Genomic DNA, 25587 nt, shown 5'->3' with positions numbered 1-25587 from the left:
GAGACAGCTGTTATGCAGGAGACAAAATCCACAGGAGGTGAACCTCATTATCTCCAGTAAGGCTGATTATGGACCTACCTGAATTCAGAATTAACTATTTACTGACTTCATTTCAACGTGCTTTTCCTTTGTAACCTCTTCAGAGGCATACTTGCCTTCCCCAACCACCAGAGAAATAAAGAAATAAGAATTAATAAGATCCTGCTATGAGCAAATAAAGTGATTTAGCCTTTTAATCAATGGGAAGTTGCCCCCTCCCTTTTTTTCATGCAGGATGCACTACAACACAGCTGAAATAGAACAAGATTCTGGTTTTCAAAGCAAAAATAAACAAAAATTTCCAAAACAATGCAAAAGACAGTTAGTTTTCACAGTTCCTCATTATTGTAGAACTCTGACATTCACTAAAATTGAGTTTAACAAAAAAAGCGTAAACATAGGTACTAGACAAAAACAAGAAAAAGGTTCACGTCCCACAAAATATTCACCATTAATCATGAAAGTATTCCATAGCCTCTATTCTTCAAAATGTAACAGCAGACACTGTCAGCAGCAGTACTTAAAATGTTACTCAAGTGCTCAGTGCTCTCTTCCTCTTCTCCAGCTGTGTCCAGCGTGACATATAGCAACTTAGATAATGCTGATGCCTGATCTCAAAATATGCTTTTCTGTTTTATTCTGCTAACTATTTGTAAGTAGAACACTGTCCATAATAGATCTACTCCACCCTCTTCTACATCACACTACATTCCGCATTGAGAAATATGCAGTGAACAGCAATCAGTAAACAGGGATCAGGTCCTAAGATATCACGCATCTCCCTTTGAAGTTGGTTTTCTGACTATGAAGACAATACCTCTAAATCATGCAAGTAAACAGGTGGATAGCACGCTTCTGTTCTGACTTGCTACCCTCTTACTCTACTCCCATTCCTTCCAACTGTTATATTTATTGTCTTACATAAGGTATATATATATAAAACTTAAGGAAGCCTAATTTCATATGTGCAAGTAGTAAGGGATAGACAAAAGAATAGCAACATTCATTGGACTGGATTTTCCAAATACATAGTTCCTGCTTAGTCTTGCCAGATTTGCACTTAAACTACTTCCTACAGCACTTGCTCATTCTCTCAGCAGGTCCTCTTTTGCTCACACATGAAGGCAGACCAGCAAGTTGCTTCCTTTTTCGGTCTGATTATATGCCATGTGGCAGCAGAGGATACAAGCCAATCATATATACAGTTGAACCCCTACCTCCCAATACTTCTAAGTCTTCCTGCCCCAGGTAAAGATTACACCTAATAAACTGACTTCTGCTTAGATTTTTTGCAGGCACAATTAACTCAGAAAAAAATCACTTTACTAGAAAGTTACAAAAAGTAATCAAAGTAATCAAACCAAACCACTAAAGCCAAATTCTTAAACATATCAGGAAATACTTATTAAAAACACTTTGTGTGCCACGTTTCCCCTCTTCCTCTAATTTATTTTATACTGGCTCTCTGGAAAAGTAGCCTCAGAAACACAAGATGGTTTCTCATTCATTCTCAACATCTATCTATTTATACATGTTATTTGGGTAACTTTCAGATTTAAGAGGACTGGAGACCACCATTTCTTATTTACAAAGTAATGAAAAGATTAATCTTCAATAATATTGCATTCCTTCCAGTACACAAATCAGTAATCTTTCTTTCTGTCAAGCAGCAAGGTACCTCCAACCTCAGACCAGTTTACTWCAGAAAGTGCAAACATCTCCTTCATTAATCCACTGTAATGCAAAAAATCCTGCTACCATTTTTGCTATTTGCTACATCACAGTACTAGTCTCTTACTAATTTGAGGTATTTACAGTAACTTTTCCTTGACCTCCTTCATCATAGATAATGTGGTATAGAAGCTTCACATAAAACTCACAGCATTTAAATTATATACTGCCTCCTTCACTTGCTCTGGTCTATTTAATTTCACTTTACAAAGTGACTGTGCATTTTCTCCCCATAGTCCTCTATTTTATGAAGCTCTCTTTAAATATAAGTGAAAAGAAGGTAACTTTCTTCCATTTACTCTTCTTGCACACAGGAAATGCATGCAGTACAGAGAAGCTAATAAAAGGAAAGCTATACAGGACTTCAAAGAAGAGAGGTTAGGTCTAACACAGAAGAGGAAAACAACAAGCAAGACCACAGCAGGGCAATAAATTAAGGTTTCCTTGGATAACTGCAAAGTAATAGCAGCAGCTTGCCTGCTGTGGCTCTTGCTGAACCTTTAAATCTATCCATCATACTATCATGCATTTGATTAATACAAATATTTATATATCCTTTTCCAATACTTCTTACTCCTTCCAAATGAGAGGGGAAAAAAAGTCTGCAACTGTATGGCTTGCTATTACTACTTGTTCCAAGGAAGCTTCACTCTCACCACCTCACCCGAGTGAAAAATCCAGCTTTAGAAGTAAACATACTTCTTGGCACTTTTTTCCCAGCGCAGTTTGGCACTTCCACAGTTTGCTCTTATTTTGAGTATTCCTCCTACTGAAGCGTAAGTATTTAGTACAGTCCATTGCCACTTCCAGGCCAATCTACAGCAGCCTACATTGCCAGCTTTCTCCCCAGATACCAGGCGCCATTCTGGATGCTGCTGTTTCTAACTTTTAACATCTGCAGAAAGTTCCAACAAAAATGGCATCTGACATAATTCTAAGCATAGTTCTCCACCAACCAAGAATACCTTTCCATTTAACATGCAAGTGGAAGTCAGGCAAGATAAAAGGACTAAATATATTTCAAGTTCCAATAGGCATTTTAATAAGAAAACCCCAAAGCACTAGATCAAACCATGTTTTGTTTCATAATGTGAAATTCTCTAGTATTATTAAGCAGTTGGCTTTCGAGTGCAAAAAACAAGAGTGTATGATCAGTTGAAAAAAAAATTTGCTGTTTATTTTGCAGTCCTTATACATGTGGTATTATGTATAGGCATACAGTGGCAGGCTTTTATATGAGAAGCAGCATAGTAGCAGCTGGCATCACTGCTTCTGCAATCAAATGCAGATTAGATATCTCAGTATTTTCAATCTTCAGTTCTCCAGCATCTTGCCAGGTCTGTAGAAGGTTTAGAGAAAAACCACTTGGAAACACTTAAAAATTCAGCAAGTTCTTTATAAAAAGATGTGAGGAGAAATATTACATTCAGTAGATGCAGCTCACTTTTGTCCATAATCTGTGCTGTGACATGATGACAGGAAAATGGGAATCAATTTTTATTTAAAGCTGAAGAACTCACATCAGCCTGGAGAACAGTTTCCTAACTAAAAAGTGGTTTTGTCCTCAAATGTACAGCTTCCTAACTACTAATGCCTTACAGAGATGTTGTAATATCACTGATCTTTGCAAAATAACATACACAGAGTGACTGCATAAATAAATGAACTCTCATTTCTCTAGTACAGTCAATCATAACTCTAACAAAGCAACTCCTGTAGCACACCAAATTAAGGAAAATTATACAGACTCTCTGATTCCAGCAAGCTGCTGGTGTTAAAGTATCTTTTTAAAAAGTTACATCTCTGCCTAGAAAAAATATTATAAAAATTCAAACATCAGTGTAAATATGTACTTAAAGAAAACTTCAAAGTGACAAAAAAAGTAGTGAAGCCTGCTCCCTCCCTTTTCTTCCCACCTTGCCTTTTTGCTGCCTAAAGACTTAAGAAAACAGCAAAGATGCTTTGCAATATTATTTCTTTTTAATTAAAAAGTATTAGGAATAGCAAAAAAGGGAAGGAAATACTTACTAAAGGCCTAGAAAACTGGAAAGGGAATTTGTATTACCCTAATCTGACACATTTGGGAATTGAAACTGTCAGGCAGCAAATCTGAAATGAATGTTAAGCAAAAAGTTCTTCTACCTTTCAACTACTCTAGCTTTTAAGTTTCATTTAGATTTGCTATTATCCATTTAATTCCCTAATCACTCCTTCTGAAAAGAAGCAAACAAACAAGCAAACCGTAACAAGTTAACATGTAAAAATAAGTTTGTCTATATCAGTGTAAGCTTTAAAGTTTCATTCAGGTTAGAGAAACTCACATATGAGTCATTAACCCAGCGCACCTCGAAAGTAGATTAACTGCATTAAAATCAACTAACAACTTTGTGATCTGGAACTATTCCAGTTTAGAACTGCAGAATGTTTGGATACCACAGATTTACAAAAACATTGCATCCCTTAGGGTGCAGTTTCACATTACACCCAGTCTGATCTACCTGTGAGCAGGCTGATGAAATGACCTGTTCTGCTGTCATACTCTGCCTCTGCATAGATGTTCCTCCTCTATCCCCTGCAACAGATCTAGAGAGCACACGGCAGCAGAGTTAGATTGGTACCTTGAGTCTTTTTTTGGTGATGGCTTAGCTTTCCCACCACACTGTTCCACTAACCCAAACTGTGGGCTACTGCACAGGGAGTTGCTGTTTTTATCATTCACTTCTGCCTGCGCACACCTGATCAGATAATCACATGTCTAAACCAATATTCCATCTCTCATCAGTAGCTACTAGCAGTTAGATCGGTAAGTGGAAACCACCTGTAATGAACAGTCAAAAGAATAACTATTTTTCTTTCCCCCTCCCCCCCCTCCTTTTTTTTTTCAAGTTAAGGCAGACAAATTTGTATCTGAACCATAATGACTCTAGTCAGAAGGGTTTAATTTTCTTCTAAGGAGCAATGCCTAATATTCTTCTGTAGACAACTAACTCTTAGGGTTTATTTATTACAGAATGTCACTTTCTGAGTGGGGGCAGTGGGAGAGGGGGAATCTCTCACACATTCACAAAGAATTTCCCTCATCTTTAAAATGTAGGGTCCTCCGCTGCCACCCCTCACCCTGTGGTACCTTCATCTGTTCCAAACAGTAAGCAAGAAGCGAGTAAGCATTACTTCACACCACGTATTTCACTAGAAGCAAATACCAGTCTTTCTAAACTTCGTGTTTCCAATTATTTTGGTTCTATTTTCTCACTTTCTTTACCATCTTCTCCTTCTAAAGATGAATTTTGCTTAGTTGCACGTGTTTCATTGATGAATGTTATCCTGAGATCACAGGATTCCTTGGCAACTTGATAAATAAGCATGGCAGGAAAGAGCGTGTCATTAACTTAAATGGCAACAAACACAAACAACAAGCAAAGCAAAGGTCACATTCAACCACGCAGCCCCCTTTTGAGTACTTTGTGTGGACTGTCATTAAAGAGAGCCATGGACCATCTTACAAATACACAGCAATTCCCTCACTTCTGTTAATTTTCACATTTCTTTCTGGTTGACAATTTTAGTAAATTTATTAGTTTAGTGCTTCACCTGTAATTTCAAAATTTATTTGCGCAGATATAAGAGGATAGTAGATGGTATCTTTTGCTTCAGGCCTAGTTTCATTTTTTCATCTATAATTCTCTTTAACAGATTCACAGTAACTATATTTAGTATTTTCACTTTTTATTACAATTTAACATATAGGATGGATTCTGTACATAGTCCATAAATGCTAAGCTGTCAATGTAATGAAATCCTATCTTTTAAAAGTTAAAATTTGACAATTACTGGCAATATGCCATATTAGCATAATTTAGAGTCTGTAAAAAAAAAAGGGGGGGGCAAAAAAGCATTCATATCATTTTACAGGTCAAAGACACTTAAAATACAATTTCAGAATACCTACACTAAAAAAGCCCCCAAACAAATGAATTCATGATGTAAGAGTACGAACAGGGAGACTCAGGAGAAACTCAGAGAAGTAGAGTCCCTTTCAAACGGCTTTTCTGAGCGTGTCTTAACAGAAACGCAGCACAGGTCTCCATGCAGCACAGACTTGTTGGTGAGATGGCATTAGTTTCAGAACCTAATAAGCTTAATATTCTTCCACTGCAAGTCTAATAGAGGCAGTCACACTCTACATATAGATGAAAACAAGAAATAAGCAACTTTAATATATTAAATTTCTACAACAGAGCTTAATAACCAACAGTTTAGAGCAAGTCTCAAACATGAATATCTTGCACCTAGAAATGTTATTAAGTAAGCCTTCCACCTTCTTATGTGCATAGTCAGCTACCACTAAATCACATGAGGTTGTCCCAAACTCAAAGTGCTTACTCAAAGCAGTATTCTGGTAGAATTAGTTTCCCTTGATGTTACTAAAAGTGATCTTAATAGGGCTCCTCTTCCTCAAAGACCACACAAGACACTTCCAGCAACTAAGGAATTAAGTTCCAAATAAATATTCTTGCATATCTCTTGCTGTAAAAATTCACTTGAATTTTGCAGCAAGGTAGTCGTACTGAAAAGTTAAAGAGTTTAACACAAAATTCAATTATGGGCAAACCTGCTGGAAAACTAATGCAAAAAAAGATAAGCTCCAAATTAGACATTGTACACAAGGCTTCTCATAGAAGATATTCATGGTTAACAAAACTCAAAAACTAGTTTCAGAATTTCTTAGGGCACAGACAGAAGAATCGTAACAGAGTTGGAGAGCTGTTAAGCTCTAAATTTTCTGTAATATTCATTACTTTTAACACCACTAAATAAGGACTTTCTAAAGTAACAAAGCCAAGTATTCACCTTCATCATACAGCCTGCCAAAAAACCGAGAACTAAAAAGTAAATGACAACCTACTGCCTTCAAGTGAAACCTTTAGCATTTTTGCATATAGCATCAAACTTGGGAACAGACACTTCCAGGTAATGTTCAAAGATCTTTACTTGGTTCTTTGGCAATAGCAAAGAAAGTTTTAAAAGGTTAGTGCAACTTGAGAAATACAGCCATAAGAAAAAATTATTTTAATATTTGAGACACAAAGCCCATCTACCAGAGCATAGCCAGAAAAACATTGGCAGTGGAGGTTTGTTTTCTTTAACCAAAGTCCAAACTCACAGCAGCTTTCACTCCTGTGAGGAATGAATTTGCCATACGAGACTACAGCAACTGAGTAATTCCATTCTTTTTGAGTTTATTTTGTACTACAGATGATATTTTGTTATTTTCTGTATTTTTATCTGATACAAGCATCACATTAAACTCTTTCAGTAAACAATGAAAAAGGTCATAACAGGCTGACATAGGCTCACCTCTGGCTGTAGTAAACTACTTAAGAAAAAAACATCAGAGGAGGCTGATCGTTCAAAACTATTACTCCCATCAGACAGCAATTTTTGAAGTGCAGATGACAACGTATTACCCAAACAGACCACAATAATTATAGTTTTAGGTGAATAACAAAGTATTAACAATTTCAAAGCTTGTACTTACTAGATAGCCTTTTTTTTTTTTTAACTCTATCCAAAAGTGACATTAAAAATGGTTGAATTTGGTTAACCTGTAAGATAACTTATTAGGAAAAGTTCCCTTGCTAAAGCAGACCACTACTGCTCATCTATAAATTTTCGCCAGGTAAGGAAACTATAATACATTCAGGACAACAAACGAAACACAAAGCAAGGTCTGAACCTTCCTTATTACCAGCGAGGTATCATTATCAGATCAGTGTGCCTCATGAACTAAGCCAACAGCTGTCCACCCCCTCACACACAGCCCCCAGCATCCTTACTGTCACAGCCACAAACCAGCAAGTGCACTGCCATGGGGGGTGGGGAGGGCCAGCCACAGGGACCCCCTGCTACAGCTGAGCTAAGAATAATTATTGCTGCTCTTTCCAGAAAGATTTTAAAAAAGCTGGGCTTGATTTGCGCTTCAAAGGTTGCTCACGGCAAAACACTTCGAATAAATAAGATTTCCCTCCTCACACCTTCTCCTTCTGCGCTGGAAGGGACAAAGCCGTGCAAGGGCAYCTACCGAACCGCCCCAGTCGAGCCACCCGCCCACCCCTCCGTGAAACCCCGAGCCCTGAGCCAAGCCCCACAGCCCTCAAGGCCAGCGTGCCCCCTCCCGCACTCTGAGCGCGGCCCCGAAGCCCTCGGGCTGAACATCGCCCGCCAAACCCCGGGCAGAGCCCGGCAGCTCGAAGGCCAATCCGTACCCTCAGCCGAGCCCGACGGACGCCTCAGAGCCCCGAGGAGAGCACGAGCCCCCGCCCAACGGTCCCAACGGTCGGCGCGCGCGAGGCCCGGCGGCGCCGGGGCAGGGGGCGGCGGCCCCCGCCGCCTCGCCTCACCTCGCTGCGCGTGATGCGGTGCCGCGCCAGCTTGACCACGGCGAAGTTGCCCTTGCCCAGGGTGCCCTCGATGTCGTAGAAGCCGACGCGGACGGGCCCGGGCCCGCGGGGCAGCAGCGGAGGGGGCCGCCGGGGCTCGGCCATTACCATGCTGGGCGCGGGGGGCGGCGGCAGCGGCTCCTCCGGCGCGAGCGGCGGCGGCTCCGCTCCGTCTGCGGCGCCCTGGAGCCGCGCCGCCCCGCCCCCTCCGCCCTCCTCCACCAACCGCGCGTCACCGCGCGCGTCACCAGGGGCGGGGCCTCGCCATGGCAACCGGAGCCACCGCGGCGGGGCGGCCGCGGGGCCTCCCCTCCCGGGCGGCCCCCGCGACGCGCCGCCGGGCCGGGCGAGCACCACCGCCCCCCCCCCTCCCTCTTCCACCTCCASMYRSKMGCTGTAAGGAGCTGCAAGGAGCTGCCCCTCACAGCTCCGGGGCCCTGCCGAGCCCCCCTCGCCCGCAGGCCTAGGCCCCAGGCACCTGCGCGCACAGCAGGGCCGCATTTCTGCTAACGCGGGGGAGCACAGCACCTCCCCACCGGCCGTGTCCTCCCCAGGTGTCCCTCAGCACCGCGTTAGCTTCTGAGCCTCCCCCCAGCTCCGGGGCCTCGAACACAGCTGCAAGGCTTGAGGCACCACCCCGAGAACCCAGGCTCTTGGCTTCTGGGCTCTGTTTCCTGAAGGAAATACCCTTTTCCCTGGCCTTTTCCAGTGTGCCACATCTTCCTAGAMCACAACGAGGTCCTTCCTTAATACATCAGACTGTCATTCCTACAGCAATCGGCATTTCCTATGATTTAGAGAGATTAAAAGCCCTGCCTAAAATGGTTCCAGGGCTTACACCACTGACACTGAAAACATGCGAGAAGTCAAGCCCTTCGTGCTGAACATCCCTTTCATTACTCAGCCCACCTAGTTCTCTTTGTTGCTTGCACTTACGCTTTTGCATGTTGCCTTTCAAAAAAGCCACCATGCTCTTCCAAAGCTATCATTGCTCCCCGCTGTTCTCCCCTGTCCCTCCCAGGAAACAGGCACCCCCGACACTGCAGCAGCAGGAATCACCCTCTGGAGGGTTCCCGCAGCTCTGCTGACTGAGCAAGGCATGGCCCCAAGCCGGCAGCAGGAGGGCACAGCTCCGGCAGCTGCGCCTCAGCAGCCGGTACAGGCCCACTCTGTGCACCAGGAGGACACATTGAGGTGACACTGCCACCAAGAACTGCRCTGTTACCACTATTTATCCCCCTTAAGAAATTCTGGCCATGACTAAGCCATAAGTTGAGTTGGACATTCACCCTTTTAAAATGACTGACAGCAAGCTCACCATAATCCCACTTGGATAGAAAATGTTGTCATCCCTATCCACTCCACTACTTAAGAGATTTCACTGCTGTTTCATACAGACCAAACAGTAATTCAAGCATGTTTCAAGCTCAGTATGTTAAAAGTAACTTCTACTAAATCCTTACATTGTGCAAAATATTGCTCAACAGTTGGTCTCAGTTGCTTTGTTCTAAAAAGAAATTTTAGTAATACAAGATTTAGTTGCTTCTTGCCTGTTTCCATGCATGTGAAGTCTCAAATTCTTCCAAAATCAATTAAGTCAGATAATGTGTGTGTAATAGAAAGCTTAATTTCCAAAAATTTGCTTGCCTGTAATGCCAGTTTTGGCCTAAAAGTTCAGGTTAGAAAGAACACTCCCTAATAACASTGCTGGAGAAATTGCAATCACAAAAACATACTTTGTGCAAAAGCCATTGATGGCTTTTACTATGCTTCAAAGAAGGTGATCCAAATGCTTCTCTCAAACACTGGTAGTTTTTTTAAACAGAATACAGGGGAGTGTTTCTAGGCAAATTTTTAATAAACAGCCAAAGAGTATCAAGTGTGGAACACACCTGCCCTCTTGTGGTCAATATTCCTGTACCTAATACTACACACCTGTGATGCTTTGTTAAATTGAGATACAAAAGACAGACTAATTCACCTTTCCTCCATCCCACATAACACATTAGAAAAAGTCCATATACAAATGCATTCTCACATACTTTTCTGCCCAGAAATGAGTGTCCAGGAAGCATGAGGGGGGAAGGGGAAAAAGATAAAGGTTTGAGATAAATCTGCAATAGGGATTAGGTACCTAATCCAATGCTAGCCTTTAAAATTAAATGGGTCATACATTAAGTAAAGAAATGAAAGCACCTATCTATAGAGCTACAACTAGAAAACAATATTTCCTTAGCTCTGCAGTGCTTGTTGAATGCCTGGCAGAGTAAGCCTGCAAGAATAATTTAGGGGATCTGCCTGAATTTACAGGTTGAATCCTGCAACATAGAATCTCCCATTAAACAGCCTTGGCAGGCTGTGCAAGGGAACTGCTTTTCTATTTAAATTCTATTCTAATTAAACTTGGATTTCAGTAGTGAAAATATAGTCTTAGAAATCACACTAGCGAAAAACCAGCTGAGATAAATCTTGAAGATAACATCATTCTAATGCTTTCACCTCCTTAATACACCATAGCCAAGTGTTTGGGAGAAAGCTCCGGAGAGTACAATTATGAATTACATGGCCACAGGGAAAGATATGCTGGAAAAAGGAGCTGATTTAATGTCAGCAGTCCTACTTGCCAACATCCTCCTTAGATGTCATGCAGCATTAGAGAGACCAGGCAGACTACTGAAGAGGAAACCAGCTTCTTTGAGGTCACCTCCCTTAATGTGTAATAACAACCAATACCTGTGGAATCAAAACCACATTAAATCTAGCACTTCCATCAATAGCTGCAGTGGAGAATTAGATGCATGTAATTTTAATTTTTCCTAAGGCTCACTCAGTCACCAAGTTGTGTAGCTTTTGGCAAGTTACATAACCTCTTGCCATTTTTGCAATCTGTAAGATGGGAATGAGGCACAATGCTAAAGGGGGTTAAGGTGCTAATTTCTCTTTAGGGACAAACTTGGTGGAAGAATGAAATTGCAGTGTGTTAGACTGTAGAACAACCTCCACAAGGACTCAGTGGAAGAACCATTTCTTGGTGTTTAAGATAAGACCAAGAGGAAGCTGTAGAAAACAGCAATATAAAACAGCTTGCATTGCCTCAGATTTGGCTTGGAAGATACAGGACCATCCTTACCTTCTACACTGTTTCTGTAACTGCAATACATGCTGGAGCAGACTCCATTCATGTCACATTTATTTACCTTCATTTAATTACCTATGTGCTGAGACAAAGGAGATTTTGAAAGAGCAGCACTCAAGGAATTCAGGAGAGAAGAGTCTGCACTAAATTAGAAGTGCTAGAGCATCCAACAGTTCTTAYAAGCTTTCTTGTTTCGTATTTCAGTTTAGGTGTTGATTTTTCTTGCTGCCACTACTGACGTATACAGGGGATTAAACAACTGATAAAAAAGCTACATTCAAGAAAATGCAATTTATTGCAAGCTGTTCCCCAACACATTAAGGCAAAATTATTCCAGATGGGAAAAGCAAAACAAACCAGAAAAGTTTATGGCACCATGGAAAGCCTACAGTAATTCAGAGGCAATGTAATATCCAAGTACATTCTCAAGAAGTAAATACAAAGTGCATTCCAAGGAGACACAAATATTGGAGAATCAACTCAATTCCTCARTTTTTAGAAACATTCAGAGCAAAGGGTGAAACTTGGAAGAACTGTAAGATTTGCATACCTAACTTCTAAGCCACCTATTTACACACATTGTCTCCATCATGGGGCAATCTGACCACAGCCTTGTAAAGACATCCCCATAGAAGCAGCTATAGCACATGGGTAATCTCAAAGTATTTAAATTGCCCTCATTTCAAGAATTTGAATTTTGTTTCTAATCACAACATAGCTCTTTTGCACAGAACATAGAACTTTGTTTTTACCATTAATTCAGTAGTCAGGACAGATAGCTTGATAGTACACACATACTTCTACCTACCTTCCTAATCTCAGTCTTAAGACACAAAACATGACTGYGATTGAAGACCATGAACATTAACTTTCATTCAAAAACAATTTAAATCAACAACCTMTGAAACTCAAATCAAGTGTGAAAAAATGAGAAAAGATTATAGATCAGCACTACCCAGCCCTATCACCAATAAAGCACTATTTTGGGTCACTATTATATAGGAAACTTAGCTATAGGGATAAATTTGAATACCTATTAATCTAACCTGACTTCCAGAGGTGCTGAAAAATGCAACGGACTTTACCCGACTTCAACAAGTCATCAGCTCAAACAGCAGGACAACTGCATAACTGCACAGTTACCAAAATAYTGCTTTAAATGTTTGCATACCTAAGCTCCATTATCTAGGTTTAGCTTTTGCTCTCCCTTCTTGTTTTTCAATGCCTAAGAGATGCCAAGAGGGAAGAAAAAAAGTCAGAAGAAAAAAAGATGCTAACCAGGTGCCATTTTCAAAAGGGACAGAAGACTTTTTGCAGGCTTGCTGCTTCACAGCTTGATCCTGCACCACTGACTGCTAAAGGAGCACTGCAAGACTGGCAGACACTGTGTCATCCTGCAGGTATGCAGGACAGAGCCACTGTGCACAACAACCTTGTCTAACATTCAGGAAGGGAGAGAAGCAGCTGCAGAAACTGACTGAAGTACTTCCATGTTTGCAATGCACAGCTATAGTACACAGATCCAGAACTGGCTTCCTTCATATTTACACTGGCAGAGCACACTCATGGCCACATCCTGCACTCACTTCTGTTGTTGTTTCAGTCCCACATAAAACACCTTCTGCTAAAGCCTGGCAGATCTTTGCTTCCTGGTGGCTTATGCAAATTAGTTTTGCTTTATTTTCCTATTTATTTCTGTGCAATGAAGAGCAAACTTTGTGTGAACTCTGTTAAGAGGTAAATTAATTTCAGATGCTTCACAGCCAGACTTGTTTGGCAGCAGAACATAGCCTTCTTGGAGCCAGAAACATTCACCTGCAGAGCAATAGGTGAGTAATTAGTATTCCTGCTTGGCTTGCTTTATTTGCTTAGTCATCCTCTCTATTACCTGGTCTCTGATCAAAGAGGAGGGAAAAAAAAAAGGAAACAGATGGATCCAGATGGATCTAAAGCCTGGAGTTTATAAAATCCTTGGAGTTTTCTTAGTATAAAGCAAGACAAAGAAGATCCAATTCTTCATAATTTTAACAACGTATTCTGAAGAACTCTGGCTTCAGTAAGCATTTCCTAGTGTCAAGATAGCCTCAACCTGCTCCTTTCACACAGCTCCACGTTGTGTCCTTTATGCCTTCAGACAAAACTCATCCAGGAGCCTAGTACTCAGCTGCCACATCACACCTCCTGTCCATCACCACATGCAGAGAGTATCCTGAACAAGGGAAATACTCTCAGGGAAGACATTCCACCAGCAAAATGATCAAATGCAAGTCTTTCTTGGCCACACTAGGTGCACCATCTTAAATAGTAGAGTGGGGCTGAGAAATCACTGAGAGTTGCATGAAAATCTTTAAGACTCTACTAAGTAATTCTGTACTGAAGGACATGGAGAAGTTTAGACTGGGCTATAGAGCTTAACCATTTCTATTATTAGTCCTCAGTCTTGACTTAAACAGCTACTAAGTGACTAGATCTTGTCTGATCACAATAAGTATTCCTGTGTTCAGAAGTCCTATCCTTGAGATCTATAAACAAAAAACTTGTTAGGAAGATTACATAATTATAACCACCACTGAATAGTAGGCCTTTTTTCTTTTTTTTTTTTTTTTTAAACAGGCATTTGCTATTTTTCTTTGGCTTATGAAAAGGTTGAACAACATCCAACAGAATTAAAAAAAACATGACTTGCTGAACATCGGGCCAAGTAGCAGAACTGCTCAACCAAACAGTATCCATAATCAAATGTTTTTTAATATACATAATGACTTAGTCTCAACATGCATCTGAACTATTCCACAGACCTGCCAGAAAAGAAAATTAAAATTTTGGCAATTATAAGGTCTTATTACTGTAGGCTCAAATCATTTTAGTCACTCTTATTTTTAGATTCAGAGCATCCCTAGAAGTCTAGGAAATGCTGATATTCCCATTTTTCATAACAGAAAGAGAGTCTGTGGGTTAAGATCAGACTGGGACAGGGTGCAGAACTTAATCCAAATGGCCCCAGATACAAGACAATGTTCTAAGGAGTTTCTTTAATGCAGATGTCCAGATTACCAGTGTTCAAAGTATCTGGTTCTCAAAGTGGCACTCCCACTTCTTTCTCAGTCCAATGAGATACATTTGAACAAAATGCCAATTTTAGGAAATAGCTCCATTACCGGAATAATTGAAAACAGAGTAAGTGCAGACAAAGCAAAATGTGCTGGCTTACTCAAAGCTGAACATATTTGCCTTAAGAATATATAAACAAGTTTATGAAAGAGCTGAGACAGAGCAGACAGGACAGAAATCATAATAGCCTAACTCTACAGAGCTGCTGCCAGTTTTCTACACAGACACAGCTATGGATATGCAAAGATTCCTAGCAAGAAGCTGTAGATCTCCGAATGCAAAGCTCCAAGCGTTTTCATGACTAACAGCAGAACTTAATTCACATATGAACCCAGGCTAACTACAGACTGAAATAAAAGAAAAAAAAAAAAAAACCCAGAGGCACCTATCAGTGCTTCACTGGCTTCACAGCCAGTGCCTTTGCCTCAGAATCTACCACTTGCTGTGGAACTTGTGCTCCTGACTCCAAGTTTGAATTTATCACCAGTGTTCAAGTAAGGATGAAAAGCTTTAAGGAGGAGAACAAGTGCAAAACAATGCTGTATTGCGTACCTACAGCCTGAAGCAGCTAAGGAGGCACAGGACTGCGTTGTCCCTACTCATTTCAGTGGGGAAAATCTTGTAAAAGTATCCTCACTTTTGCAACTCTCAGTGCTGACATCAAATATTTCACAGGAAACAATCCTTTATGCAACAAGATCACATGCTTATCTGATAAATTTGAATCCCCTTTCCATGCTTTTCCAAAAGCCTTGGCAATTTCAGAGATTTCCAACTTCCTGCCATCTAATTTCTACAGAGGAATTCAGCTAAAGCAAGTCTACATCTAGCAGCACATGGGATTTTGCCCTGAGCATATTCAACTCAATATGCATCTCAGTTTTTATCCAAACATCTGTTTTTCCACTTAGCTGCACTGACAGTACAGAGGCTTTGCCACAATATTTAACTCCAAGTCCCCAGGAAGGTCATTTAGTTCTTATTACTGTGATTCAAACATCATTCAGATCATTCACAAAACACACATGCATCAGAAAGCCCTAGCAAAAAAATTAGTCACRATCCCAAGTTGTCAGCACTGCTCCTGAGTCCCCTTTGCTGTGCATCTTCTAAGAAAATGTTTACAGGTCTACGCTACACTCAGTACACACTCTGCACTACATAGTACAGCAAAATCCCTCTGATAATTACAAGCTTTTATGGGAGATGCTAGAATCTCTTCTAATGCACAGAAGATGAATACTTGTCCATATGAGTTCAAAATCAGAGGTATTCAGTTCCTTAAGAATTCATGTTGATGAGTAGATCATGTACCTTTTTGGTTATGCTTTCGCTCCAAGTACGGTTGCGTGGTATACTCTTGGTACCTCTTCACACCATCTGGTGCTAGACAAGTACCAGATGGTGTGAAGTTTAGAGGAAGCACCAAGCACACTTTTCATTCACTTGCCTTTCTGCATCAGTGACACATCCCAAGCAAAAGAGCAGAAATTAAATGGGATAAAGATGCAGGGCAGATGTGTGAGAAAAGATGCATGGGACCACCTTTCTCTTCCCGTGTGATACAAGTCATCTCTTCAAGTGTGCTTCAAAAGGCTTTCAAACATACCAGTGACCAAGTTAAATGTAGGTTTTCTTGGAACAGCTTATTAAAAGYTATTTTTAACTTCACACACCAGAAATCTCATTTATATTTGGCTTAAAGCATTTTAATAATTATGTATTCTCTGCTCAATAAAAGAATTAAACCCAGCATAATCCTTACAGTGTCCTGTCAGCCTGCTCTGGCTCCTTATGTGCCTTAGAGGATAAAATTCCAGCCTGCAGTTGCTTCTGCATACTTGTGGCCAGTTCCTTCATATCACTTCCATGGCAAATGCATGCTCTTGATTTCTCCTAGCTCCTTATGAACTTTGAAATGTGCTGCAAAGAAGAGATTAAAAAAGAAAATCCTTACTCTGAAAGGACTCATCCCATTCTCTTAGAATTCAAGCAATAAAATACAAACCATTAATTCTTTTCTAATTAAATGGTATTATTTTACATTCTTGTTCCATCTACTTAACAGGCTAATTTTCAACTGAATTTATTCTAGTTGTATGGCAGCTATAGCCTGCTCCCTTTCACCTCTATTCCTCCAAAAGGGAAAAAGAATGGCAAGTATCAAGTGCAGCTTTAGAGAAGATTCCTTTCAAAATTTAAGTCATTCCCTCTCACTGTCAAGAAGCAAAATTCCATGATATATCCTCAGTACCTCACCTTTATACTTATTTAATTAAAGAAACAGTATGTGCAGTCCATGTAGCACTGAGACAGAACATTTAACTGATTAGTACAACCAGTCAAAATGCTGCTTTTAATCCAATTTCTTATATTCACCTACCTTGTCATAAATTCCATCTCTGTAGATTAACATCAGAATGTTTGTTTTCATGGATTTAGTACAGGTCACAGGCACAAGGAGAAAAAGAAATCTGAAATAAAACTGCAACTAGCTATTCCTTCTACAAGAAAGAAACTAGTGTTTAATTTGTCATTTAGGCCAAATTAGTACATTTCTGGAGTTTATAAAGCACAGAAAATTGAACAGCAGTACTTTCAGAGACCAACCAGAATGCTCTGGAACACCCCATTGCCTTTCTTTAGTATTACAGAGAAGTTCCTCATTCCTTGCTTTGTAATTCCTTTTGCAAGGATAAGTGAGGGGACACAACGGGCCTTATGACAAAGCACCTACTGAGATTCTTTGAAAAACAACTTAGAGTGCAAACTAAATACACAGTTATGTGCTGTGACTCACATATCTGGCCTTGGCAATGAGACTAGGAGAGGAGGAAAGGAGCAGAAACCACACTACTCCCCTCCCTGTGAAGGGCTTGTCAATGTTGTATGCAGTGGATGGAGACCATACAGCTGGACCACTGGTTGATATGGAAACAATGACAGACCTGCAACTGCAGCAGCTTTCTCTAGGACACCTATGAGACAGCAAGCAGGACTAATGATAGACTTTTGATTTTCAACYTCTTTGGAGATGAAGTCAGTTTAAACACATAAATAAGGATTTTCAATTGTTCCTTAGTTTGAAAGACATTCATATTTTCACCTTTGGAGTGCAAGAAATTTAGACTGTCAACAAAATAAGACTAACAGGCCATTCCTGCTGCAAAAAGGGGGTTGATGCAGAGCRAGATACATACATTCTTTTTGGTTTGGATCTTTAAAAGCCCATATTCTTTCAAAAAAGAGAATATAGGAAGAATGCAAAACCAAGATACAATATCATACATACAGTCATTAAAACAAGTRCATGGCTACTAGGGTAGGCTAAGCTTGCATCAATATTCACTTTGTAATCCACATTCCAAGATTTTCTTTGTCCATTTCCTTAGTATCCATATATCTCATTCTCCACCCAGGCTGATTCCTTGCTCCTCCCCACATGATCTCCACACAGTTCATAGATATCATTAGTCACAAAGCCACTTTCTGTACTGGTCAATGTCACAAAGCCACTTGATGTATTCATTGCCACATCATCATAATCTCCAGAGAGACTRTCAGGTGTCTTATCTTCTCGTGTACGGAATGAAGAATTCTTAATGTCAGGCCTGGTTCCAGTCAGATCTGCTTCCGATTGCTTCTTAATTACTTTGTAAACCTCCAGATCTGGACTGTTTCTTCTGTGGATAGATAGCCATGCATCTTCATCCTTTGGGCTTGCATCTACTTGCTCCTGTCTCCTTAGGGAAAGGAAAGAACAAGTCCTAATATGCTCTTCTGCAGAAACGAAGAAGAAACAATACCAGGCCTCATCCTGGCACTAAGAGCCTAGACACAATGCATTTGCTATTGCTTGCAGTTTTAGGTGTGGAGCAGCAGGTTGCAGCCCTGGGGCAGCCCAGGCGCTGCTCAGGCACTCTGGCATGCAGGCTGAGGAAGCAAGACTCAACTCCAGCACCCTCAACACCACAGCCACTTTCCCCACTAGAGCTACCATGCTCACAGGGAAAGGCAGCAGAGACTGAAAAAACAGAGTGTCATAACTTTGGGGTAAATAACATTTACCACTTCTGAAGGGTATCTTCTGATCTTTGYTATCACAAATCTGTTCTTTAATATAGGAATTTTAATGCTAACACCTCAGATCACTCATGTTGTTTTACACTATTCCCTAAATAGTGTACATCCATGACGACGATAACATAGCATAATATAATTTGCTAAAAACTTTACTTTAGAAATAACTCAATATGGAAAAGCCATGCCATACCACTTTCTGAACATTTACTTGGCTGAAAGCAATCATCTCCAGACCATCTTACAGGAGCCTGAAGCTGGCTGCAAAATGATTGCTTGTACAAGATACCACAGAGTTCACATGTTAAACAATGTCACTTGCCTCTTTGCAAAAAGCCAAAAACAGAAGATGGCTGTAATGACCATCAGTAGAAGCAGCACAGGAATGCTGGGAATAAGGATGTAGGCAAGACTCAGAACAGGTTCTAGGGGTAAAAATAAAAATTCCAGCTTTTATTCACTTCCAGTTACATTTGGTATGCACAGAATTTCATAGAAAAATTAAGTTATAAAAGGCAGCATCATTACACCTCAAAGGATTAAGTCCTGTTCATAATCTACCAACACCTACTCCTTCTCAAAGACAGCAACTCCAATATAGACTTATGTTTAGTTAAGCAAGTTAAAGAACTCAAATTCCCGAGGTGAAGAACTAACAACTATTACTGTCTTATTGTGAGAAAGCAATGCTAGTACACGTTAATGAAATCACTGTCTTTTAAAAGTCTATGAATCCCTATCCAAAAGATTTCAAAGTGGAAAGTGTCTTATCTACAAATTCTTAAACATCATTCTTAGTCTCCAGTCATCTATATGCAGGAAGAAGTCAGGTAAAGAAATTTAAAGTTGAATGGTTAACTTAGTTAACTTACCAACAAAACATTACCAGTTTTGACACTCAAGAGCAATTCAGTAAGTTAGAAGTACTTTTTTCAGACCCAAACTACTTTGCACAGCTTTAGATTTAAAATGTTCTGGCAACCTGTCTACACTTGTGCTGGTAAAAATTCATGGGAAATTTTTTCAGCTGCAGTCATCTAGGTTCAGTCTACGCTCAGGATCAAATGCTCTGCATCTAAAGCTTGAGTGTTTGCAGCCACATGTGAGATGTGGGCTGCAGAGCTAGAGAGAGAATGAGCCAGATGTTGAACACAGCATACCTTTGGCTTCTTGAAGTGTTTCATTAGCATCTTTCTTAGAGTGCTCTTCTGGGAATACTGGCTTCAAGGGCTCTGTTGTAACATCTGGAAAGAGGCAGTTATTAGTTGATATGTTATATTGCAGATGTTAATTGAAAGAGCTTAATCACAAAAAGTGAGGGTTAGAGGAGATGTAACAGATTACTAGCTGTGAAGTGCAAGGTGTTTTAACTTAGTACTCTCTTGCTAAGATCTCCACAGCATGAGCAGGGGTTCCAGATACTGTATTAACAATAGGCATCACTGCCCTATATATATGTGTATATATATATATATATATATACACACATATATATGTATATATAATCCAATGCAGATTGGATTATACAATAGCATGAGGAAAATGCAAACTGTTGGGAAGCTCCTTTGCTCATGAAGTTCAGTCTATGAGGGTCCTTGATAATGACTCTTCAGAGTATTTCCAATAAAAGTCAACGTATCATTTAAAAAAGCCTAAACTCAAACTTCTTTAACTCACCTGTTTGAGAATTCTTTCTTGGAGCATTTGTTTGCTTCTCTAAAAGAAAAGATATGCACAATTTACTTATAGGCTTGAGTAAGGGGACAAAGTCTGACCATAGTCCAAGAAACAGAGTACCATTCTTTGGTGTTCCTTCTTCCTCAGGCCCCATCTGAGATATCAAATACTTTTTATAAAGTCCTGAGATTTCATAAAAATCATAATGTAGGTAGCTACAGATACTACATACTGAGAATTTTTCCCCAGGACTTACATCAATTTCAAGATATCCATCTATTAACAGATCTTTCCAGGAAAGCTGGAGGGTTTCCCTATGCATTGCCGTAACTTCCTTACACCTACTCCTGGGGACTGGGATTTTAAAGATACAGAATGACTCATTACCAATAGAATACTTGCAAATGAAGTTATTTTTCATGTTGCATCTGTCGTCATTCCATTGAAACATGTAAGGACCTCCAACACCTGGTGGGGCAGATGGTTGGTGGTACATCACAACACAGATTTCACTCCCACAGGATGGCTCATCTACATACCAGTTCCTAGGAAAAACAAACATGTCAAGTATGACCTTCCATGATGCTGCAGAAGCTTAAGTGGGAATGCAGCATAGAGGGTGGTATCAAAACAGAATACAGCTCAGCACACACATCCCCTTCCACTGAAGAAAGATAGGAACAATAACAATATACTTATTCAGCGTATCTTCTCTCTCTCTCTTTTTTTTTTTTTTTATTTTCCAAAGAGAATCCAGACATCGCTTTCAAAGGATATCAGAGAGTGAAGAGCTGAGTACCTCACCACCTGAATCTCCTTTGTGAGGCTGGGTATGGTGCAGGAGAGCTTTGACTTTCACTGTACACTTTTAGACCCATACAAAATTACACATTAAAATGATTTTTTGCTCCCTGGCCTCAGTGCCCAATGCCTGTAGACATTTTTCATTTTCTTATTTAATAGGTGCTAAAGCTAAAACAATCTGTTTTGCCCTCTATTGAGAAACACATTATCATGAAAAATTGTCTTGTGGATATTTTTCCAGTAATAACAAACTCCACCACTGTAAAGCCACATGAGTCTTTCCAAGCAGGACAAAGGAACTAGACCATTATTTAGCAGTCTAATATAATTAATACTGAAGAGGCATTTTATATATTGCAGAAGAGCATTTCTTTTAATACTATATGGTCTGATTTCRAAAAAATTTCAATACTAACTGATTTTGAAACAAGCATAGTTCTGTATGCCAAGCACTTTTTGAAAGCTGGCCCATGAAATAAGGAATTCCAGATATACCAAGATATTCGACAAAGAAAAAACTTAAGTGTTAAACCAGTAATTATGTAATCATCACAACCCTGTATTCTTCCCCTTCTCCTCTTCCCCCAAGAAAACAAGCCTTTAGTTTAGCTGTATCACTTCACGTAAATAAGCTGTGCTGCCCAAATGAAAGACAAAGCTCTATCAGTTTCTTAGCAGCAGATCAGTGTCTAGCTCCCAAATGTCTTTTCCAATATCTGAAAGACAGAAGAAACTTTGAATTGAACTACGCTCACRTCAGTTACATTTTATTCAGTCCTGCACAGAGCAAGTAAAATTTTATTGTAAACATGGTACTTGTGGAGACAGTAACAACTTGTTTCTATACATTTCCAATATAAAGAAGAATGCAAAGATAGACTTGTCATATATATATGACATCTTGCCATAAAATGTTTAACAGCTGGGTTATTTTTATGAAATTCATGATCCTAGTACTCTAAGTGCAGCTAAAAATGCAGGATAATTACTGAACATTGCATAGTTAGATTTTTTTCTTATTATAGGTGCAATAGTAACTGTCTGCCAGGCAAAAGCCTCTTGAACCTGTGAATTCACTGTAGAGCTGCCACCTCATTGCTAAGTCTTACGTTAACCTGGCAATATTTAGAGAAAAAGATCTTCTATTTCTACAGCACACAAAGACAGATTTTGTAGGCCTCGTTCTAGCACAAAAGTATTCAGAGAAAACTGGTTTATGATCAAAATGAAAGCATAACTCAGGAGAACCTCTGATGCTAAACATTTTGGTTTTATGCTGAACAAAAAGTGAAGTGAAAACTCCTCCAGCAAGCTTTTATTAGTTGTATATGTTGTTGCTTCAGTATTTTAATTACAGCAAATACTGTGGTTCTACTTGCCTTAAGACAAAGAGGCAAAGACTTTTGAAGATTTCAGTTTCTCTTGTCTACAATTAATTCTGCATCTCTCCAGCTCTGCAGTCTCACAGAAAAGAGACTATTCCCTCAGCAAGTAGAATGGTCCATTAGCCAGGACATTAGGGAAAGTCAGGACACGGGAAAGAAATTCAGAGGATCTGAATTCAGGGACCTACATGTCAAAGCACATATATTTTGTATATGCTTAATCAGATTAAGACCAGAGGTGCCTTCTCTTCCATCTCCCTTTAGCCAGAAAAAACTAAGCATCTAGCCTAATCTAGATGTCCTACATAGTCAGTAAAGAGAGCACAACCTCTAAAACAATGTCTCCAGCCCCTACAGCTGGATGAAGTGTACTAYCCTATGGAGATGACTACCATTTCACTGGCTGCAGAGGGAACACCAAGGACAGCTGAGACAGCACTACTTGATTCTTTTGAAAGAATTTGTTTGGATTGCCAGAGGCAGGTGATGCAGGTGCTCACCTGGCTGCTGACCAGCCTCTTGCTTGAGTACCTACCGGAACTTGGACAAGCTGCCATCCGACCAGGAGTAGAGGTTCTGACAATCTGTGCTATTGTCTACCTCATGCTTTTTCCTCTTAAGCCCTATCCAAAAATCTCCGTCAGAAGCCAAGAGACTTTCAATAAATTTTTCAATCAGTTTTTGTTCTGCTTCTGTTTCAATACTGACTAGCTGACCACCATCAGCTCTGCAGGCAAGGAGCGCTTCTTCATAGCTGATCCTGCGTGAAACATCATGAAAGTAAACTATTTTATAGCATGGCCGCTGTGTTCCACCCCGGCAAACTGTTTGCTCTGCAGAAATAGAAAAAAAAAATCATTACAGAAATTGTGCCCGTTATCACAAAAAGCGAACATTAATACTTCCATTCGGCTGAGTTTGGCACTATATGACAATTTATACAGAGAATGCAACAGGGATAGATTAACAGAGTCTCCTGTATTACTGGAATGGCACAAGACATCTGCAAACTCCTGTTACTGCATGCAGCAGGTTAGGTTGATCTGCACAGCACAGCTCTTTCATGCTTTGCACTTTTCATCTCCTCTGTGAATTTTCTGCAACATGAAGGCCCCAGGAGTTCCTTACAAAGAAGCAACGCTGTGCCAGAGAACAAGCTGACATGTGCAACATTTTTAAGGAGTTTCTTTACAAGTRTTCAAGGAGGCTTTTTTTTTTTAAAGGGAATTAAGTGGCTTGAATTAGAGATTCCCTTACACAAGCAGAAATTATTTACCTTCTGTGGTGTACAAAATAGTYCTACGGAGTCTACTACAGCTTATCAAGATGCATTCATGTGGTCTGATTTATAGCACTGCTCTCCACTGTAAAGTTACTGACTGCCAAGGAAGTAAACAAGTCTGTTTTCAGACTGCCATAAGCCAAGGGCTTTTTCATGCATGAGGCACCGTAGCTTATTTGGATTTTAAGAAAAGTAATCACCAAAGTGAAAAGATGCACAATCTAAAAATTATGCACTTGTATATTTCTCAACAGAAGAGTCCCAACATTCAGACTATGGAAACAAAGTTTGATTTTACTTAAATTTTTCTCTTCAAATAGGCAGCAATTTTCTAACCTAAATATTTTTAAAAAAGAAAAACATTTAGCAACTACAGGAAAAAAGACAAGTATCTATTACAGAACCAGAGAAAATGAGATCTGTGGACAGATCATTATAAATTCCCACACAGGATATATGCTGACTGTTTTGTAGCCTTGTATCTTCCTGCATGGCCACTCAGAGCCTGGGAATTTTAAACACGTTTCATACTGGAACTTTTAAACACTTGACTCAAAACCACAGAGTCTGCCAATACTCTACAGCAAAGTTAGAACTGTTGGTACCAAAAACATCACCTCAAAAACTTATCTTTAGGCAGAACCTGTGCTTCTCTAGGTAATTTAACACTCAAGCAAGTTTCATGTAAAAGGCAGGAGACTTTACCTCTGAGGGATATGTCCACTGCTGTTGCAAAAGCCACAGGGAAAAAAAATACAGAAAAACAGATGGCATATTATAAATCTGCAGCAATTGTCTAGAAATAGAGTCAGTTATGAGCTACATCTGGGTTCTTTTCTGATATTTAAACGTGTTTTTTCATAGAATATCTGTCTTGTTGGCAAAATGTGCCATTGCTTTTAGCTAAGGAAAAAAAAAAGTATTGATTCCAGTCCAAACCTCACTGCAAGTTAACTTTCCAAACAGTGATCTCACTAGCATAGATTAGTTAAGAGGACAACTAGATATGGAGCTCTAACCAGTACTGAAAGGGTTCCTTTAATTCCCCCTTACTTCCTCAGTGCTAACACAGGACCTGCCTCAAAATCTGCTGACTTCAGTGAGCCTTGGTAATACAAAGCTAGGGAACAGTTAATTGCACTGCAAAGTAAGAACTGATGCAAGGAAATACCTCCCCCCCTCCTATTCTCCCAAGTGACAGCTAAGCTCTGGAACTGTCACAAAATTTTGTTGCAGATGACAGCATACCAGAATTAAAAATGGATTGATTTATAGGGATGATAAGAATATGAACTAACAAGAGAAGTTCGAGTGGTAATATTCAGGCTTTACCCTGAACACACTAAATTACTAGGTTAAGGGGAGTTCCTTGTCTGGCTATTCTGTACCRTGGGGTGGGCGCAGCACACTTCTCTGAAGCTAGACTAGACCACTTCATTTGGGTACTACACGAAAAAGTCTGCTGAGCCAGCCCTGAGCTGCTACATACTTAGTCCTAAGAAAGGTCTCTACTAGCATTCCTCCGCACGATGTGAGGACCTGGACAGACCGATAACCAAAAGAGCCCGGTCCAAGGAGAATGGGGACACCAGCTTCGGCTGGTGGCTGCGAAGCAGCTCCCTTGTCTAGGATGGGGCTCGAAGTCCCCAGCCGCGAGGAAGAAGCGCTGCAGCGAGAGCGGAGGGGCTGCCCGCTGCGGAGGGAAAACGCAGCCGGAGGGGCAGCGCGGCGGCTCCAGGACCAGCAGCGGGGAGGGCCGGGGGCTCCCGCCGCACGCGGAGCTCCCCCCGGGGCCGGGCTCGCTGCTGCTGGGGAGCGAGAAGCGGGGAGAGCCCTCCCCGGCTGCCCGGCGAAGGCGAGCCCCGCGCCCGCGCCCCCGCCGCGCCTTACCGCTGAGCAGCC

The 25587-nt window shown here is 40.5% G+C and overlaps 2 protein-coding genes across 4 annotated transcripts in view; both read right to left on the bottom strand.

The window, feature by feature from the left end:
• The window catches only part of SIK2 (salt inducible kinase 2), a 64754-nt gene extending 56335 nt beyond the window's left edge, over positions 1-8419 (bottom strand). For all 3 annotated transcript variants that reach the window (XM_085316859.1, XM_085316862.1, XM_085316860.1), the window contains exon 1: positions 8172-8419. In XM_085316859.1, the coding sequence (XP_085172985.1) occupies positions 8172-8321 (150 nt within the window). In that variant the 5' untranslated portion in view covers positions 8322-8419. The remainder of the gene's footprint in view (positions 1-8171) is intronic.
• Positions 8420-16146: 7727 nt separating this feature from the next.
• Positions 16147-25587, bottom strand: part of LAYN (layilin) — a 29119-nt gene continuing 19678 nt past the window's right edge. Inside the window, exons 3-9 of the mRNA XM_085316745.1 lie at positions 24391-24411; positions 22939-23236; positions 20602-20759; positions 20215-20253; positions 19698-19781; positions 18860-18962; positions 16147-18200 (exon numbers count right to left, since the gene is read on the bottom strand). Of these exons, the coding sequence (XP_085172871.1) occupies positions 17846-18200; positions 18860-18962; positions 19698-19781; positions 20215-20253; positions 20602-20759; positions 22939-23236; positions 24391-24411 (1058 nt within the window). The 3' untranslated portion in view covers positions 16147-17845. The remainder of the gene's footprint in view (positions 18201-18859; positions 18963-19697; positions 19782-20214; positions 20254-20601; positions 20760-22938; positions 23237-24390; positions 24412-25587) is intronic.

The sequence above is a fragment of the Rhea americana genome, unplaced genomic scaffold (genome assembly GCF_003343005.1).
Source record: "Rhea americana isolate MKP2758 unplaced genomic scaffold, rheAme1 scaffold_48, whole genome shotgun sequence".
NCBI lineage: Eukaryota > Metazoa > Chordata > Aves > Rheiformes > Rheidae > Rhea > Rhea americana.
This window is presented reverse-complemented; position numbering and strand designations above follow the sequence as displayed.